General features: G+C 28.0%; 2 protein-coding genes across 2 annotated transcripts; one reads left to right on the top strand and one right to left on the bottom strand.

Annotated features, from left to right (window-relative positions):
* Window positions 1–4,176: 4,176 nt before the first annotated feature.
* On the bottom strand, window positions 4,177–6,227 carry LOC112682772 (BNI1-related protein 1-like). Its single transcript, XM_025553498.1, has 7 exons — window positions 6,136–6,227; window positions 5,934–6,032; window positions 5,530–5,622; window positions 5,327–5,452; window positions 5,152–5,256; window positions 4,979–5,056; window positions 4,177–4,909 (listed from the first exon to the last, which is right to left on the bottom strand). The coding sequence occupies exons 1-7, from the start codon at window positions 6,164–6,166 to the stop codon at window positions 4,308–4,310; spliced, it is 1,134 nt and encodes a 377-aa protein (XP_025409283.1). The 5' UTR covers window positions 6,167–6,227; the 3' UTR covers window positions 4,177–4,307.
* Window positions 6,228–12,009: 5,782 nt separating this feature from the next.
* On the top strand, window positions 12,010–18,932 carry LOC112682765 (DNA-directed RNA polymerase I subunit RPA2). Its single transcript, XM_025553481.1, has 21 exons — window positions 12,010–12,078; window positions 12,148–12,285; window positions 12,423–12,617; window positions 12,800–13,039; window positions 13,688–13,860; window positions 13,927–14,076; window positions 14,143–14,305; window positions 14,368–14,566; window positions 14,694–14,896; window positions 14,969–15,181; window positions 15,303–15,506; window positions 15,569–15,676; window positions 16,021–16,197; window positions 16,262–16,360; window positions 16,418–16,530; window positions 16,602–16,746; window positions 16,829–16,985; window positions 17,044–17,169; window positions 17,326–17,453; window positions 17,511–17,675; window positions 18,694–18,932. The coding sequence occupies exons 1-21, from the start codon at window positions 12,010–12,012 to the stop codon at window positions 18,892–18,894; spliced, it is 3,366 nt and encodes a 1,121-aa protein (XP_025409266.1). The 3' UTR covers window positions 18,895–18,932.
* Window positions 18,933–19,663: the final 731 nt, after the last annotated feature.

The raw sequence follows: 19,663 nt of genomic DNA, 5'->3' as shown, positions 1-19,663 counted from the left end.
GTCGTTACATCTTACAGTCGTTGCCCTATAAATTGAGACGGCGGCGACGCGATAACGAAAAACCAGGGGTTTCCCGTCCCATCTATATTGGTATATTTCATAATGCCTGGTGCATTATCGATACGTGGTACGCCGCGCGCCGTCACCTAGTCCAAAAGCCGCCGCGATGTCCGTCTAATGTACATTTATGTATCACAATTATACCGGTTTGTCTCGGGCGGCATGTGATCAATACGGTACCTAGGCAATAATTATTAATTACTGATAGCGCACTACACATATTGATGACGTGCTCACATAAAAAATTTTAATTTAATATTATATACAACAGAAAAAATAAATTACCACAAACTTTTTAGCATATTTTTATTTGTATTGTTTGTATTTTATAATTATCTCCTTGCCCATATTGCCGCCCCTGAAATATTGCCGCCCTGTGCGAATGCACTGCCCGCACATGCCTTCCGCCGGCCCAGACTATAGACATGTAAACTAACTTAATTTATATGTCTATGGTACTAACTATTATAGGTTTCTGCCACTGCAAGTTCCTCTTGTCACGTTTGTAAATAATGTATTGAACAAAAATAATTGCACATGTTTGTTTAATTGAGGCCAAGCGCACACGGTGCAACTGTTTTGGGAGAAAAGTTGCAAATCAGTTGTACTACTTAGCAATCAATTTGCAACCAATATGAAACTTCAGTCCGCACACGGACATGACTGATTTTGGATCAATTGATGTTAATCTATTCGATCTGTACAGTTGTTTTCTTCGATTTTATACTATGTCATGTTCAGAATCAGATGAAGATGACATCATTAATTATTATCAATACCGCAGGCTACGCAGAATACAGCGAAAACATTGGGTTCATCTATACTTAAGAGAAAATGCGAACTCTAGATTGTTTATAACCTAACGAGCTTAATGTTTAATTCTTGGTCACTCACAGTGTTGGGAATAGATAATGCAAAATTTATCTAAATAAAGATAAAAGATAATATGTCCAAATTCATCTAGATAAAGATAATAGATAAAAAAAATTAAAATATCTAGATAAAGATATTTTCAAAAAATGTTATTTTTTTGTCAATATTTCATATTCTAATAATATCTATGAAGACTCAATTATAATCATTATTATCAATAGTTACCTAGGTATTTAATGTTTATTATAGTAATGTAGTGTACCATTAAGCAGTATTTATATATAATTTACTATATTTAATGATAATTAATCACTAAAATGTTACACAAAAAAAAAAAAAATGAAAATTGCTCTATACGTATCTATAATAATAATAATAATAAGTTGTAAAATTAATTTTTAAAATTTGAATTTCCTATTAATATAGGATATAATACCTACAAAAGTTATGCATTGCAAAAATGTTTTTTTCAAAAAGAACAAACGTGTTATTTGTATGTGATTGGGGTGGTGGGTATACTAAAAAATATTTAAGCCCCACTTATTCTAAAACCTCTGTGCGCCACTGTCTATTCGTGCTCTATTCGAGGCAATTACAAAATGTATTGTGCATTAAAAACCTATTAAATATGCATATTATATACATTTATGAACAAATATGCAATAATCTTCAAAATATGCAAAATATGCAATATAAAACTTGATGTTTAAATTCGGTGTGATATGACTCGTGAATATTTTAAACCTCCATAGACGTGCATACACTTAGTACAAACATGCAAGTGCATATAAATCCGGGCTCTAATCATCAATATTAATAACTTTTAGTGACTCCCACAATCGAAAAAAATCAGAAATTGAAATTAATCAATCTAATAAATAGATGTAGATTATTATTAAAATCTAAAAATCGAAAGTAAAACTTTATCCGGGAAATTAAATGAAAAATTTAAAAAAAATCACATAAATTTGAAGCCTTAAAGATTTGTATAAAAACTTTTAAAATATTTTCACAAAAAATAATTTCTACTCAAAATAATTTTACAAAATGTTGTTTGTTTATTATAAAATATAAGTAATACAAACATTTCCCATAAACTTGGTTGTTCGGAATCACTTGTTAATATCTATAATTTATGTTAAATGTTAGATTAACATAATATTAATGGAGATGTAACGAAGCTTGTGTTATTGGTCGACAATTTGGTGATCAATCAATGATATGAGAAGATTTTTTACGATTTCATTGCTTGGAAAAAAACATGTAACATAATAAACAAGTTTTTTAAAATACAGTGTGTTCACGCTAAAAGATTTCAGTTGAATGACCTTGTATTTAAATAGGATTTTCGGGAAATGAAAGGAAGTACCAGAATACAAAATTTCAGATTGAAGCTCGATTCACACTAGCGGTCTCGGTTCAGTCCGATCACGGTCAAATCACGGTCAAGGATTATGATGTACAGTTTTCTCTACCGGTCACAATCAGTCAAGTTCTATCTGCACGTTGTCACAAAGTGTACAAAAGTGTTCAAAAAACAATCAAAACAATGGATACGACCGAAATTAGCGCGGCGGTTGACTATTCACACTAGGCGCTCTCGATCAAAAAGTTCATGACCGCGGCGGTCTGTATCGACCGGTCGAAATTTAACCGGACCTGACCGTGACTTGACCGTGATCGATAGTGTGTACGATGCCGTTGGATTACGTACTATCGATGTTAACTTGACCGTGACCAAATCGAACCGAGACCGCTAGTGTGAATCGAGCTAAAAGCTAAAAGTAATCCAACGGCATCGTACACACTACCGATCACGGTCAGGTCCGGTCAAGTTTCGACTGGTCGATGCATGATCGAGACCGCCTAGTGTGAATAGTCAACCGCCTCGCTAATTCGGCCGTATCCATTGTTTTGATTGTTTTTTGAACACTTTTGTACACTTTGTGGCAACGTGCAGATAGAACTTGACTGATTGTAACCGGTAGTGAGAACTATACATCATAATCCTTGACCGTGACTTAACCGTGACCGGACCGAACCGAGACTGCAACTGTGAATCGAGTTTTCAAATGTTTGCCCCTGTCGGTACGCGTATGCGCAATACAACTTACATTATTTTAAATGGCAATACCATATATGTTTTACATACACGGGTAGAGTATTTTTTTTTTTTAAACAATTTTTGTAAAAAACTTTTTTATAAATACAAAATCAACAAATTTATAGTATGTTGAAATTTAAATTTACGAATAATCTGTTTTTGACGAAATTTAAACAAAATTCAACTGATTGTTATTTGAAAATCGAAATAATATCTCAGATATCGATAAATATCTGTAAATAGATAAGCTATAATTATAATTTTCATTACCTTCAATTAACTATCATATTTTAAAAGAGTAAATTACAATAAAAAAAGTGTTTATTTATATCTTATCTATATACAGAAAGGTTTTTTAACAATATTGGAGATATTATTTCGATTTTCAAGTAACAATAAGTTGAATTTTGTTCAAATTTCGTCAAAAACAGATTATTTGTAAATTTAAATTTCAATATACTATAACTTTGCCAATTTTGTATTTATAAAAAACTTTTTATACCAAAATTGCTTAAAAAAATATATTCTACCCGATTATGTAAAAAAAAATGGTGTTGCCATTTAAAAAACGTAAGTTGTATTCTGTATGCGCGTACCGGGGTCAAACATTTGAGATTTGTCTGAAATTTTGTATTATGGTTCTCTCTTAATTTCCTAAAAACTACATTTAAATAAAAAGTCATCCAACTGATATATTTAGTGGTACCTCTTAACTTGAACATACTGTATATTTTATTTTAAATTCGTGTATTTGATTTTGATTATTTTAATGTAAAAACCGAATTATTTGATTGATTAAACTACAATTTAACTAAATTTTACCTCAGATATTATTATTTTTTTTTTTTTTGTTAAGTTTTCGTCAAAATCGATCCACAAAACTTTTTTGATTCTGGTATTTTGATTCGTATAACAATATTGTCGTTTTAACGTTTGATTTTACCAGAATAAAAACAATTATGTGAATTGATTTTATAAAGACTTAAAAAAAAATAACAGAAGTTAAATGTAGTTGAACTGAAGTTTAACTAACTTAATAAATTAATATGGTTTTTATACTTTTAAATAACTAAAACCAAATACTTACACGAATTTAAAATAAAATGCGTTTTATTCTATTTATTCAGAATACGAGCCATTTCATTTACTTTCGTCATACTATTTACCGGGCAACCGGATTTTGATGCTTAGAGAGTTTAGGGTTGAGATGTATGTATTAAAAAAATGGGCTGAAAGTGATAGTGACAACAAATAAGTACGTAAATTGTGGTTAGTCTATATTATTCGTTGGAGGTATTAATTGAGCTGGCTGTAGTGTTAGAGGCTCTACAAGTGACTTCGTAGCTTCTAATATTAATGGATGTTCTGATGGTGCTGGAGGATTAATATATAATTTTGGAGCTACTAATGTTATTGAAGGTAGTGGTGGTGCTGGAGGCACTACATATGACTCTTGGTATGGAGATGCTGGTGATGGAAGAGCAACCTTTTGTTCAGCATTATTTGTGTTCTTACTAGGAATTTTCATATCCGCACGCTTTGGAATTTTCCTAATATTTTTACCATCAGGTTTCCTTAATTCTTTAGCCATAGATTGCAATAGATCTGAATTGATTACATATGGTGCATATTCAGAAGAAGGTCCTGTTTTGGGCGATGGAGGTGGCGGCGGTATTGATGGAGAAGCTGATTCTGGTAAAGATGTTATTGGTTTCACTGGAGGAGGTGAATACGAGTATGCTTGTTGATATCTTTTATCACAATGAACGTTTGTCATTGGTTCAATTACTCCACCTGTTCTCACACTTGAGGATAACATATTAATATTCTGCATAATTTGCTGTGTATTGATCTGATTTGTCACCTCTGCTTCTAAAAATTCAATTTGTACAACATTTAAACTTATGTTCACTATAACCGTTATAGATAATCTAATCTTACTTTCAATCATACACAGTCTCATTTTTAGTTTGTCGTATTTACGACGAGCGTTAATTTCGGTCTCCGCTTTATTTATATCTATAATAGTTGTATTTAAACATACAATATAGAGTTAAACATTAAAAATTTTAATGTTTTCGATTATAATTCTATAAATATATGCGACTTATTACTTTTATAATAATTTAAAAATCTGTTGACGTCGTCCAAATTCATCTTAGTTTGACCCCTGAATTTTTTGAAAACCTTTTTGTTCACAGAACGTTTACGTATATTATCTAGAAACGAGTGATTTTTGTTTAATTGCAATTAATCAATAAAGAATAAAAAATAAAAAATTAAAATTACCAATTTCCTTAGCCATCTTTCTGTTCACTTGAACGAAATACTGTTTTTCGGTTTTTAATGCGTCTACGATCTTTTCAAGCTTGTCTATCCGACTGTTTGCTCTCTTGTACATAGCTTCTGATTCAACTAAAAGTTAAATTTTACATCAAGTATGCATTTTATAGGGATGGAATTTACAATTAGAATAATGTAAATATGATTACAGTTTATGTTCGCTGATGATGTCGAAACTTCTATACCAACTTCTAATTTGTCTGTAATATTTTTTAACTTGACATTTTGATCTAAAAACAACTCTGAGTAAAAATATCCAACAATGTATTACTGGATGTTTAGTGTCTACATCAGTGGTGGCCAAACTTTTTTTTCCTCGGGCCATAAAAAACAACTTTTTTTTATCTCGAGCCATAAAAAAATGCATTCTAAATTTTTTTTTACGTAAATGCAAAATATTACAGTTATACAAATAAGTGCTGTAATATAGAAGACTTTCGCGGGCCAGATATTAAATGATGGCGGGCCGGAGTTGGCCCGCGGGCCGTAGTTTGGCCACCACTGGTCTACATTATTGATTTATCAGTACTATAATATTATAATAATTCTATACCATCCATTGATTTTATTTTCTGTTGCATTATATAGAAGTTTTCTCGCAGCAACCACAATTCTTTTTTTAAAAACATATCTTTTTTATTCCACTCATTAGCTAAACATCAACCAAAAATTATTGCTAATTAATATTTATAATCATTAAATCAAGTTTAATTTGATTAAAATACGAATAAAATGATTTGCCGAAGTTTTCATACATTTGTCCGTATCATAAACTTGTTCAACCATCCTGTCGCGTTTCGCGTGTTGATTTTGTTCAGCGTCTGTATTAGTATCAACATTTGCGAAACAAAAAATATTTTACAATTTATCACAACGATTTTAATTTATTTTAAACTATGCAGTTATTAAATGGTTATTTTTTTGCCTTTTATTCTCTGCTCAATTACACGATGTTTATCTTTCATAACTGCCAATTCTTCGGCAATGATAGCATTTTTCTTCGTCAACTCAATTATAACTTTACACCAAAGATAATTGTTATTATTTATCATTCATTATACAAACTATCATATACGAGAATAAAATAATTTAGTCTACCATTCATCGCCTTTTCTAAATCGGTGTTCTTCGTTTTCCGATCTGGTATTGGTGTGATGTTGACAGCTAGTGTTGTTCTGCTATCGGTTACTAAACAATCGAAAAATATTTTATATGGTTATGCGATTTCATTGATTATCAATGTTTTGTATTATTTGATAACATTTTTACAAACCTGAGCAAATTTTAATTGTCTCTTTGGCCAATTTATTTGGGTCCACCCACGTGCACACATCTTGAGATAAAATTATTTTTTTAGATTGTGAAAAATATTATATTGTATATTTTATACACGCGTTTCCACGTAAAATTTATAATTTATATTACTGGTACCTTTCCATTTTGGATCCAAACATGCATCGTTTATCATCCATGGACTGACCTTGCACGGACCTTGGATGTTAAACTTTTTCAGTTGCTTGAAATTTCCATTCACTTCATCGTACTGCTGACTCGTGTTGATTCGATGATGCGACATGTTTTCTCTTTCAACTAAAGCTAATTTGATTCAAATTATATACATTTTATCGAAGACAAAGTACTCGTAGTTATCATCAATTAACATTGTACACTGTACAATGTATATCTCATAATTATTTATAGAATTTAGTAGTAGAATTCGCAATATTACCTGGATATGTCACGGTTGTCTCCGTGGTTCTGCTTTCATCCGTTTCTTCATTTTCGTCGCTAACCTGAAGTGATAGAATATAGTAAATACATTGTGCACGATTTTTTTTTTCTAAACAGAAACCATCATTAATTTGCAGTGGTGGTTCTTGGTATTTTCACACAGCTGAGTGACCATATTTCTATAACTAGAGGAGAGGGCTGCGTCGCGATATAAATATACGTAAGTCGTAGTATTTGCAAAAACTCTCTGGTCTATTATATGTAAAATTATTGTAACTATTTACATAAGAAGTGAGAATCTAAGCACTTGAGCCACCACTTTTAATTTATTTTAAGGTTCTTATCTCTTCTATTTTTTTTCTCTTACATGTTCTATCGAGGATCCGGTGTTGTTATCCTCTTGTTGTATTCCGGTGTCCTTGTTTCCATTCCATCTCACTATCCAATCGAACCAAGATCCGCTTCTTACAGAGGTCTCAGATTTGGTGGCTGCAAAATCCGACAAGCTGACTCGTTTGCTTAAATTTGCCATTTTTACTATAGCTTTTTGCGGGTTATAATATTATATAATAATATTATAATATGTATATTTATATATTATATGTACGAGTATATTTAATGAATATACTGTTAGATATGTAAAGAATTTTTTTGAATAAAAGTGTAATTTTTAAATTTTGTTTTAAAATTTTAAGAATAATTATAATTTATAAAAATAAACAAGTATGTTGGTATTGTATTTAGGAGAAATTAAGTTATGTTTATCGTGTTTCAATCGAGCCAGTTAATATAAATGTGATAAACGCATTTGATTGTTTCAAAAATATGATCAACTGAACTAAAACTGCTTTGTAATTACTTATAAAATACTAATTACTCATAAATAATTGAATAAAAAAATAAATAATTGATTACGATTAACTCGAACTTTAATAATTAATAACTTTTATTTGAGTATTATATTTTCCACTAATCAGAATTGCCTGATCTCGAAGTTGATCACTCTCGAAGTTGTAGAACACAATAATAATTAATTAATAATTAACTACTTATTTATCATCTCAATTCATATTAATGAATAATCATAATGAACTTGAAACATTTCTACATCAAAATAATTATTTAATACTTTTTTTGTTTATTAATTTGTTCATTTCATTCCATATTTCCTAAGGCACGTACATACGAGAGCAAATTGTGCGACGTTTGGTCGTTGAGCACGATTGCTCGTTTATAGTTACTTTTGTTTGAGCTCCGTTCGAACGCTTGTACAAAATTCTACGTACAGTCAAATATTTATACGTGAATATAAATTATGGGTATTTCATCGGTCACTCGGCGAACATCAGTATACACGAATTGTTGTTTTAATTGTGCATTTATTTGAAGTTTTGAAAATATCCGTTTAAACGAAGCCTCGAACAAAGTCTGTTATCTCTTTGAGCATCGTCAAAATACCGACAACGATCGGATCGCGTTCGCTTTTCACCGCGAACTACTTTTGGTTCTTAAATCGACGTATACACGTGAACAATTTTGATGCACAACGCATGAGCATTTGTTGCATCTAAAAGAACCGAGTAAGTGCGATCAGTACGATTCGTTTAGGGGTGGATAGGTCCATAGGGAAAAAGGGATTTTCCCTGTGGGCCCTGGCCCTATATTATGTGGGTGGCCCCCTCGATGCCATTATTTTTTTCATGGGAATTTATTTTTTTTTTTTTTATAGTTAAATTATTTAAATTAAATTAGCTTGAGTTGATATAATACATTTTTTAAAAGCAAATTTTTTTTTCATTTTGGTGGTCCCATTAAAATATTTCCTTGTAACAAAAAACTACCTATCCACCTCTGGATTTATTCATGAACAACCCATCACTATTGGAGAGTAGTAGTGGTTCAAGTCGAGACGTTGACTTGTGCGTTGTTTTAACGATAGGGATTAACTGATACAGATAATTATGTGTATTTATTTAAGTTGTTTTTACGTGAGAATATTTAAGTGTTTTTTATTTAATTAAAGTTAACAATTCCTTGCCACACCGGAATAAACGTACGCGTGTACGATTAAATAATCAGGAATTTGACGACCCGAATATCGTGATGGTCTTGAAATCGTTGCGTATTATATAATGTGAACTGCATAGGTATACGTTTCTAATATCACGCGTTCTACAGTGTTCGCCATCGCAGCTGCACACGTGACAAACTATTCCTAAAATCATTTGCCGCAACAGTGCAAGTATGTCAGTAAAATTAATCCTTAGAACTAGAGGCGGATTGGTAATTATTTTCGGCCCAGGAAATATGAAACAAACCGCCCCATGAACCACAAATTAAACTATTTTAGTCCTCCCCCTCCCAAAAAAAAAATGCTTTATTTTTCATCAATTTCAAAATTTGTTTAGTTTCACCCCTAAATTAGTAAAATCTACAATAACTTTACTATAATTATAGCTATAATAGTTTTGGGTAAGTTACATGATTAATCAGTTCCAACTTAAACTTGAAGTTTGATCTTAATGCATCTTTAAATATATATTTATTTTTTTAATGGTTTTTATTTATTTTACAAAATAAAACTTTTTTGGGAATTGACCCAGCAATGCTTCGTTATTACAAGATTTCTCAGATATTAAATTGCTATTTATTTTCTGGATATTAAATAATTATTTTTATTTTAGACCACTTATAGTCACGTCTTCGTGGTAATGTAGCCATATAAATTTAGCGTCGCCACCGCGGATTCTTTATAATGTTTAAAAAAAATTATTTTGTATGTAGTGGTAAATTGTATATGTATGTAAATTGTGTGTGTACATTTTGTAGGTATAACTATGGATGGAACAAAAGATGAATTATGCCAGTATTTTGATAATTATTCAAAGACTTAAAAAATTTCTTTGTAAACAACGTTATCAACTTTTTCTGGATCAGGGGCAAAAATATACAAATTAAATTTGGATGTCATACGTGACAGGGCGACGTATAGTTGACCGTGAGAAAAACATTGAACGCTTAGGTCAATTCCAGCAACGTTAAGTGTTTGTCCCTGTGCTTTATTTATAGTCATTGCAAATGATAATTTAACGGGAAATTGAATACATTTAAACTTAAAAGGTAAATCTGAGGGTATAATTGGTATTCTTGGTATTAAAACAGTTTTTCAGTTTACCACAGCCTGTTAATATTATGCACTCGAGTAATGAATATTAATATACTATTAGGTATATTATAATGTATAATTTTATAAATTCTTTACATTTGATAAATATAAAATACTCGTATATTATGTCCTAATGTATATGGTAGGTAGGCAGGCACGTAGCTAAATGAGGGCCAGGGTGTACCTAGCCCACCCTAATATGTGTCCGGCCCACCTAAAGTATTGAGAGGGGCTCATTATTATATGATTGCTTTTAATTTTTACCAAATTTTTAATATTGCCTAAATATGACGCAAATAAAACCAAATACATCGGGTTTTAATTATAATCTAAGTCATAGATTCTTAACCTTTTCTTAGCCATGGACCCCTATAAAGCATAAAATAAAATCACGGACCCCCCTGTCAAAAAAAAATATATATGTATAGGTAAATAAATATAATTTTTTTTATACGGTGACGGGTCAACAGAAGTGATAGGTTTCAGTGTTAAATTGAAATGCTCGTTAGATTGTATTGCCATATTATAATATTTTACGATTACGATAGCTTTTTATGGCATATAAGATTATCGTAATCTAAGTTTTATATTTAAAAACATTGTTGTCTTTCAAATGGCTTTCCAGTGTTTTAACAATTATAATTATTTTAAAAATACTATCAAAACAAACTTATTTTTGGCTTATTTCAAAAAAACTCAAAGCCACCCCGTGGACCACCGAGTAATTATCTACGAACCCCCAAGGAGTCCATGGACCTCGGGTTAAGAACCTATGATCTAAGTAATGTAACTTGTAACTAAATTTAAACGATCGATTAGGAAATAATTGCTATTTATAGCTAAATACCGGTATTATACTACAATGTCAAGTTGTTCTTATCATATCTAGACAGTGACTACTGTATACTTATATGTCTATTTTTAAAATACATTAAGCGAGGGTATTGTTATTATATTGATTTATATAGAAATATAGAATTATATTATGGTCTCCGATTGGGCACTTACATTCACATTCAGCGCACGCCGCACTTATGCTAACATCACCTGCGTTAATATTTGTACAATTTATAGTATTTATACATTTTATCTTATATATTTAATATTTAAATTAATTTTAAAATGGCACCTCTCAGTGAATGTGCCAAAAGAAAACTAAAATTACAAAGAGAAGAGCAAAATGATAAAATATGGTATTATTAGGTTATATACTATATTAAGAGTTAAGACTTTTAATTCCATTCTTGTACAAAAATAACTTCATTTTTCTAGTAATTAATATGTAATAAAGTAATTATATTTAATAACTCTAGTCTCCATTACAACTATTTATTTGCTCTACTACCAACCTACCATATATATTAGGACATAATATAATTTATATTCATCAAATATAAAGAATTTATAAAACTACGATAACGTTCTTTTATGATAAGCCAGCCAAATGCCTTACTGCGGGAAAGCGCTCGTTAGAATCATGGTCTTCTAAGACCGTGAATTACTCTATGGAATATCATTTGATTTGATAACACAATAGATAATATCTGTGATAATACTGTTATCTCTATAAGCTGTACGATTTAAATATTATGTACACACGTGTTTTTAATATTATCTATTATATATGTAAAAATTGAAAAAACAATTATATAATTTGAATTAAGTAAATATTATTTAATATGTTCAAAATCCTTTTATTAAATTACAAATACAATAATTGTCTACAATAAAGATGTATGAACCAACTTTAAAAAATTTAACAAATCTTAATTATGGTAAACCTCCAGAGTCTCATAATGAAGTATGTTATAAAACAATTTCAAATGTTTTAGTATTTATGTAAAATGTATTAATATTTGTTGTGTTATAGAATCTTCAAAATTTTGGTACTCCACACATAGACTCCTTCAATTATATGGTTGAAGAAGGATTGAACTTGATTGTATCTGATTTATTGCCAGTTGAATTTGATTCAAAAGGAAAATATCGTGTTAAATTTACATTATTGGTATAAAAATATTAATATAATATTTAAATTAGTTGATTCCCAAAATAAATATGATTTTTCTGAAAAATAGTTATATTATTATTGTCATTATAAGATGAGCACAGTTTTATTGTTAATTTAATATTTAATTATTTTAGAATGCTACCATTCATGAACCTCGAGTACCAACAGGATCGTTAGGTGTTAAAACACACAATATATACCCATTAGAATGTAGACAGCGTCATGGTACTTATTCAGGAAGGCTTGAAATAAAACTGAGTTGGTCAATTGATAATGTTGAACAAAAAACTATTGATAGAGATATTGGTCAAGTACCAATCATGTTAAAGGTATTTATCATGTCAATAATTGTAAAAACATAACTTATAACAATTATTGTTATAATTTATGTTTTTATAATCAAACCCTAGAATTTGAACCATTCATAGAATATAAATATTATTAATACTATAATAATATTAAATACATTATTAGATAAAATGTATGTTTAATATTTAAAAAAATTTTTTAGTCTAAATTATGTCATTTAGAAAAAATGACTCCTGAACAACTGGTTAACCATGGAGAACATCAAGACGAGTGGGGTGGATATTTTATAATAAAAGGCAAAGAACGTTTAGTACGGCTTTTATTGGGCACTAGAAGAAATTTCCCAACTGCTGTTCAAAGGAATACTTGGAAAAATAAAGATAAATATTTTTCAGATATTGGTATTATGATTAGATGTGTCAAGGATGATTTGACAACTGTTGTAAGTTTTATTCTGAATTTTTTTTATTTAACAACCTCTTATACTAATGCATCAAAAAAGTGTTCAAATTATGTTTATCTTCATTTATTATAGATTATTTACATTCAATTCTAAGCACAAATTTTTATAGTACATTAAAGGCTGATTCAAACTTTTTTATTAATACTATTTACTAAATTTTATAAATATAAATTTATTTTTGTCCAATATCTGTTCCTAAATTATTGTTTTCAGTATCAAAGTTTTTTTATTTTCATGTTTTACTTTTTCAATTTTGTTGTTTTAGTTGTAAATTAGAATTTGAACTAGAAGTTGGAAAACTCAAAATATACTCTAAAATGGTTTTGATTACATTTTTATAATAATTATAAAAATATATCTTATTTTATATATTATTATTTAGATAATATTTTATAAAAACAATATTACTGTTTTTACAGTTGATAATTATTTGCTATAATGTGATTAATACGAATTTTTGTCTATGATCTAACAAATTATGCTATAACTGTTTATTTATTTTAATTTATATCCATGTAAATTATTCAGTGTTATAACTTATAAAAAAAAAAAAAAACCTACTAAATTGTATCCATTGGCTATTAGTTGTACATTTAAATTTAATTTATAATTTATTATAATTTTCAGTCAAATACTTTACATTTCTTAACAAATGGTACAGCCAAACTAATGATTCCAATTAAGAAAAGAATATTTTATGCACCAATATTTTTAATAATCAAATGCCTTACAAGTAGCTCTGATGAATTTATATTTAAACATATTATAAATGGACACGAAGATGATTTGTATTTTCTAAGGTAAATTGTATAAGTATAAATGTCATATATTATTCATTATTTAAATATGAAATTGTTATTTTGAAGATCTGTTATGGAAATGTTGCGTTCTTTACATGAAAATAATATACATAGTCAAGAAGATGCTAAGGAATATGTAGGAATTATGTTTAGACCTAGATTTCCTGAATTACCTGAATGGAAATCAAATAAAGAAGTTTGTGATTATATGATGAGGTTTGAATTATGATCTCATAAGATTTTGGATTAAAGTTTACTAATATAATATTTCATTTCTTCTAGGAACTATATTTTAATTCATTTAAATACCGATTTTGATAAATTTAAACTTTTAGTATTTATGCTTCAAAAGTTATTTTCAGTTACTCAAAATAAATGCTTAGCTGAAGGTGCTGATGCAATTATGATGCAGGAATTAATGCTTGGTGGTCATCTTTATTTAAAAGTAATGTAAATAAAAACTAATAATACTAATCAATACTATAAAACTGATATATTTTTTTTCAGATTCTCAAAGAAAAATTGCAAATGTGGTTAAATTTGATTAAAGTCCATTTTCTTAAAATTGACCAAGGTGGGCAACCATCTATTGGTGATATGATGACTGCATTAAAAAAATGTGACTTTATTGAATATGCATTAACTAATTTTTTTGCTACTGGTAATCTCAATAGTAAATCTGGTTTAGGAATGCAGCAAGATAAAGGTATGTTTAATTAATTTATAATTATTAAGGAAACAAATTAGAAGAAGACACTTTAATCTGATTATTATTAAATTATAACTTGATTATTTAAATGTTTGTACATTTTATTATATTTATACAAATTAAGGATTGACAATTTTGGTTGAAAATATAAGTCGAATGCGTTATATGGCTCATTTTCGTGCTGTGCATCGTGGTGCTATTTTTGAATCTATGAGAACTACTGAACCTCGTCGACTTTTACCAGATGCTTGGGGTTTTATATGTCCTGTTCATACTCCTGATGGAACACCATGTGGACTTCTTAATCATTTATCCAAATCTTGTATAGTCAGTAATAATTAAAAATTATAATTCATTTCTTACATGTTAAAAAAATTAGTTAAATTTTTTATTTATAAGGTTACTAAATCAATTAGTATAAAAATTCTTCGTGAAATTCCAAAGTTATTAGTATCTCTTGGTATGTGTGAAGCGTCATATAAACCACATGATCTCAGTATTGGATTTATGTATACTGTAATTCTTGATGGTCGTATTGTTGGATATGTACCAGAAACATTAACAGAATATTTTATTAAAAAACTTCGTACTTTAAAAGTTCAAGGAAAACAGGTGATTATTTTTATTCATATACTCACATAAATATATGTTGACAATAGATTATAGTTCTAAAAATGTATTTTTTTATTTATATAAATTAAAGTACATCTATAAATAATTCCTTAATATTTAGATTCCAGAGACTACTGAAATTGTTTGGCTTCAAAAGAAAAATGAAAATGTTTTAGGCCAATTTCCTGGCCTTTTCTTATTTACCGGAAATGCCAGAATGATGAGACCAGTTTTTAATTTAGATTTAGAACAAATAGAACTTATTGGAACTTTTGAACAAGTTTACTTAGATATAAGTATTTCTGAAGATGAAATAAGACCTAATGTAAGTAAAATATTTTTGTGATCGTTTAAAATTAATTTAATGTATTCTTTTTTTTTATTTAGATTACTTCACATAGAGAAATCACAAAAACCGATTTTTTAAGTCATTTAGCATGTTTAATTCCATTACCTGACTATAACCAAAGTCCTCGTAATATGTACCAATGTCAAGTAATTATAATTATAATTAGATACATTTTTTATAATGTTAGACTCTATTATTGTATGACTTTTTATAACTACTTTCTCGCTTATGTTTTATATTATTAAAAATCTATTTTATAAGTATAAATATAGTATTAGTATTATATAGTATTTATAAGTATAAATTATAAAATATTAAAATGCCTAATTCAACTTTTTTATGTAAAATTTTTCAAATTTTCATTTGTTTATTCAATTATATTATTGAGTATGCATTTATTTTTCAATTATTTATGAATGGTATTACTTTTGTTTATTATGCTTATAGTTTACATTAAACATATTTAAGTATGTTTTTATAAATCACTTAGATGGGAAAACAAACCATGGGAACTGCTTGTCATAATTGGCATCTTCAGTCAGAAACAAAATTGTACAGAATACAAACACCTGCAACACCATTGTTTAGACCTGTTCACTATGATACATTATCAATGGATGATTTTGCAATGGGTTTAAATGCAGTTATAGCTGTCATTTCATATACAGTAAAAATTGCCATGCAAATTATTGTACTAATTTATTAATTTACAGTAATTTTGATGTTTTTAGGGTTATGATATGGAAGATGCTATGATCATTAATAAAATGGCATTAGAACGAGGTTTCTCTCATGGTTCCATATTTAAGACTGAATTAATTGAAACCAAAGTAAATTTGTATTAATTTATATGAGATTAAAATGTACTAATTTATTATTTTACTTAGCCGCATACATATTTTATGCTTGACCCATTTAAAGAAAATCTAGCTGAATATTTAGGTTCAGATGGTCTCCCTCATATTGGATTAAAATTATCTAAAGGAACACCATATTATAGGTAACGCTATTACTAATATTCTTTATAATTATTTAATTAAAATTAATTCTTCTAAATGTAATATTTTCTAGTTATTTTGATGAACAAATACAAGGATTTATTGTAGCAAAGTATTTAAGTGAAGAAGAGGTGATTGTTGATTCAGTTCGTCAATGTGGAGATTTTACAACAGGTCAAAAAATACCTAATAAAGCAACTATTACAATCAGAGTTCAAGTAAAATATAATATATTATAAAAATGATTTTTTTTTTGAATATAACATTCACTTAACCCCAATTTCTTTCTAAAATTATTAGAGAAATCCAACTGTTGGAGACAAATTTGCTAGTCGTGCGGGACAAAAAGGAATATTTAGTAAAGGTTGGCCTTCAGAAGATTTGCCATTTACAGAAAGTGGAATGGTTCCAGATATTGTTTTCAATCCTCATGGTTTTCCTTCGAGAATGACTATTGGTAAATATTTTTTTTAATTAAAATTCTGTTCTTTATTAAATATAATTTTTATTTTTAGCAATGATGATAGAATGTATGGCTGGTAAATCTGCTGCAGTACATGGTGTGGTACATGATGCTACACCTTTTAAATATAATGAAGAAGATACTGCAATTGACTATTTTGGACGTCTTTTAGAAGCTGGTAATATTTATTGATAGAATTAATACAATTATTGATTTATTTGATTTAGATGTTTAAGTTTTTTTTATAAATAAATTTTTCTGTAACAACAGTTTTATTTATTATATTATTATATAATATATTATTATTAAATAAATATTTATTTATTATTATTAGGTGGATACAATTATTTTGGAACAGAATCAATGTATAGTGGTATAGATGGCCGAGAAATGAAAGCATCTATATTTTTTGGTATTGTACATTATCAACGATTAAGGCATATGGTATCAGATAAATGGCAGGTAATTTAGCTCTTAATATACATTTAATAGTATGATTATTTTTTAACTTGTTGTTAGGTTCGAAGTACTGGCCCTGTTGATGCAGTCACCAAACAACCTGTAAAAGGCCGAAAAAGAGGTGGTGGTGGTCGTATTGGTGAAATGGAAAGAGATGCATTAATATCACATGGAACACCATTTTTAATGCAAGATAGATTCATGGATTGTTCAGATAAGTCAACTGTAAGTATTTATAATTTTTGTGTTATTATAATATATTTAAATAAAGTATTTTATGATGTGTCTGTTAGCTGAAATTACAGACTAGTGATATTAGCTCCCTGTTAGATGTCGATCCAATTGTTTAGTATTGTAGCTATGCTCCTATATACACTACATATTCCAACTAATCAAAAATAATCTACAGCCTTTCTTCCATCTAATAATAAAATATCTAATGATTTGAGCTGCAGATTAAATAAAACAAATATATACAAAAATAATTAATTTAAATTTACCTTACACCCATTATTCCTTAAGCTAGGTTATCAAAATTAAAAAAGAATCTGAATATTACTGTCATCACTGGTACAGTAATATTTGCTTTGTTTGTGTTTGAAATTTGATAAAATAAATGACTACTCTTACTCTTTTATTCGTTCATTTAGTTTATTATACAAAATATGTTATTTGTTCGATTTAGTATTTGTACAAAAATGTATATGATTCTTTGTTGTGTTTAATTTGTCTCCTATGTTATTTTCTAAAAATAATATGTTGCAATTTAACAATATTAATTAAATACTGATAAAAAAATTATACATAATTAAGTCTATTAAATTTTATTAATTAAATAGTGCTTTGTACAATTTTAAGAGATTAAAGATTTCTGTTTAAACTAATTATAAAGAATTGGCACTAGCAAATATTTATTGGATGAGTGGTTATAAATATACAAATTTGTCGACTAATTTCTAAAAAAAAATCTTATAATACTAATATTACTAAATTTGTTAATGATTGCTGATAATATAAATAAGTCATTCATATATAGGGTGTATTTTACCTTCCCCTAATACCAGCCCTAAAATTATGACTTTGGTATTATTTACTTATATTTACATTGATAACTATTTTTCGAACTTATATTGGTAATGTAATGTTCTGAACTAAAAAATCTATAATATTTAATTATAATTTTATTGTTGTACTTAATTTATAACAGTACATAGTTGATTATATTATTATTATCCATTTTTAGGGTTTGTTATGCATGAAATGTCGAACAATATTAACACCATTAATTCATTTTAAAGAAGACAGTTATGCAAGTAAAGTTGCTATATGTAGAACATGTGATTCTACTGATGTACAAGAAATTGGAATTCCTACCGTGTTTCGAATTTTATGTTCTGAGCTTGCTGCAGTCAATATTAAATTGAAGTTAAATATTGAAGTATAACTAATGTAAAAAAATTAATACAGAATAAATTTTTTGTATCTTAATCTATGATTTATTATATTTGTTAATATTTTTTCATGTATTATTAAATTAATATTTAATACAGATTAAATTATAAATTGAGGAATGTGGATAAGATTAAGAACCACTGTCTTAGTTTAATATAACAGTAGTTGTTTTAATGTGGGTATTAGCATTGATTATAGAATAGAAAATCTATTCTATAATCAATGGTATTAGTATGAATATAATATCCAACTATTAGTCATTAATAGAATATAAAACAAATACATTCTCTAATTTTAAAATAGATGCCTTGTGTACATTAGATTATAGTAAAACTTATGTTTTTATTCTACAATATTAAAACAAATTTTTTATATGTATAAGATTGACATAAATTACATATATATAGAAGAAAAATTTAGTAAGAAAGGAAAAATTGCAGGATTCTGCTTTAAATGAGAAACATTGAGTCAAAGTTTAACAGAAGAATATTACAACAATACATCAAATAATAGCTAAAAAATAGTCCTGACATTTCTCTTTTATATAACTTGTGTAAATATATTTTTTTCCTTAGTATTGATATTATATTTTATCATCAGAACTTCAAAACTATATTTTTGTTTATTTTTACAGGCTCATAGATTATTAAATTCCATGAACGGTGCGAAGTCCCTAAAATGGCGAGGCCCTGGGTAGCTACCCATTCTGCCGGCACTGTTATCAATTATAACAAAATAACTCAATTGAATCTAAAAAATAA

This window comes from Sipha flava, unplaced genomic scaffold (assembly GCF_003268045.1).
Source record: "Sipha flava isolate LNK unplaced genomic scaffold, YSA_version1 210_pilon_pilon, whole genome shotgun sequence".
Classification (NCBI taxonomy): domain Eukaryota; kingdom Metazoa; phylum Arthropoda; class Insecta; order Hemiptera; family Aphididae; genus Sipha; species Sipha flava.
This window is presented reverse-complemented; position numbering and strand designations above follow the sequence as displayed.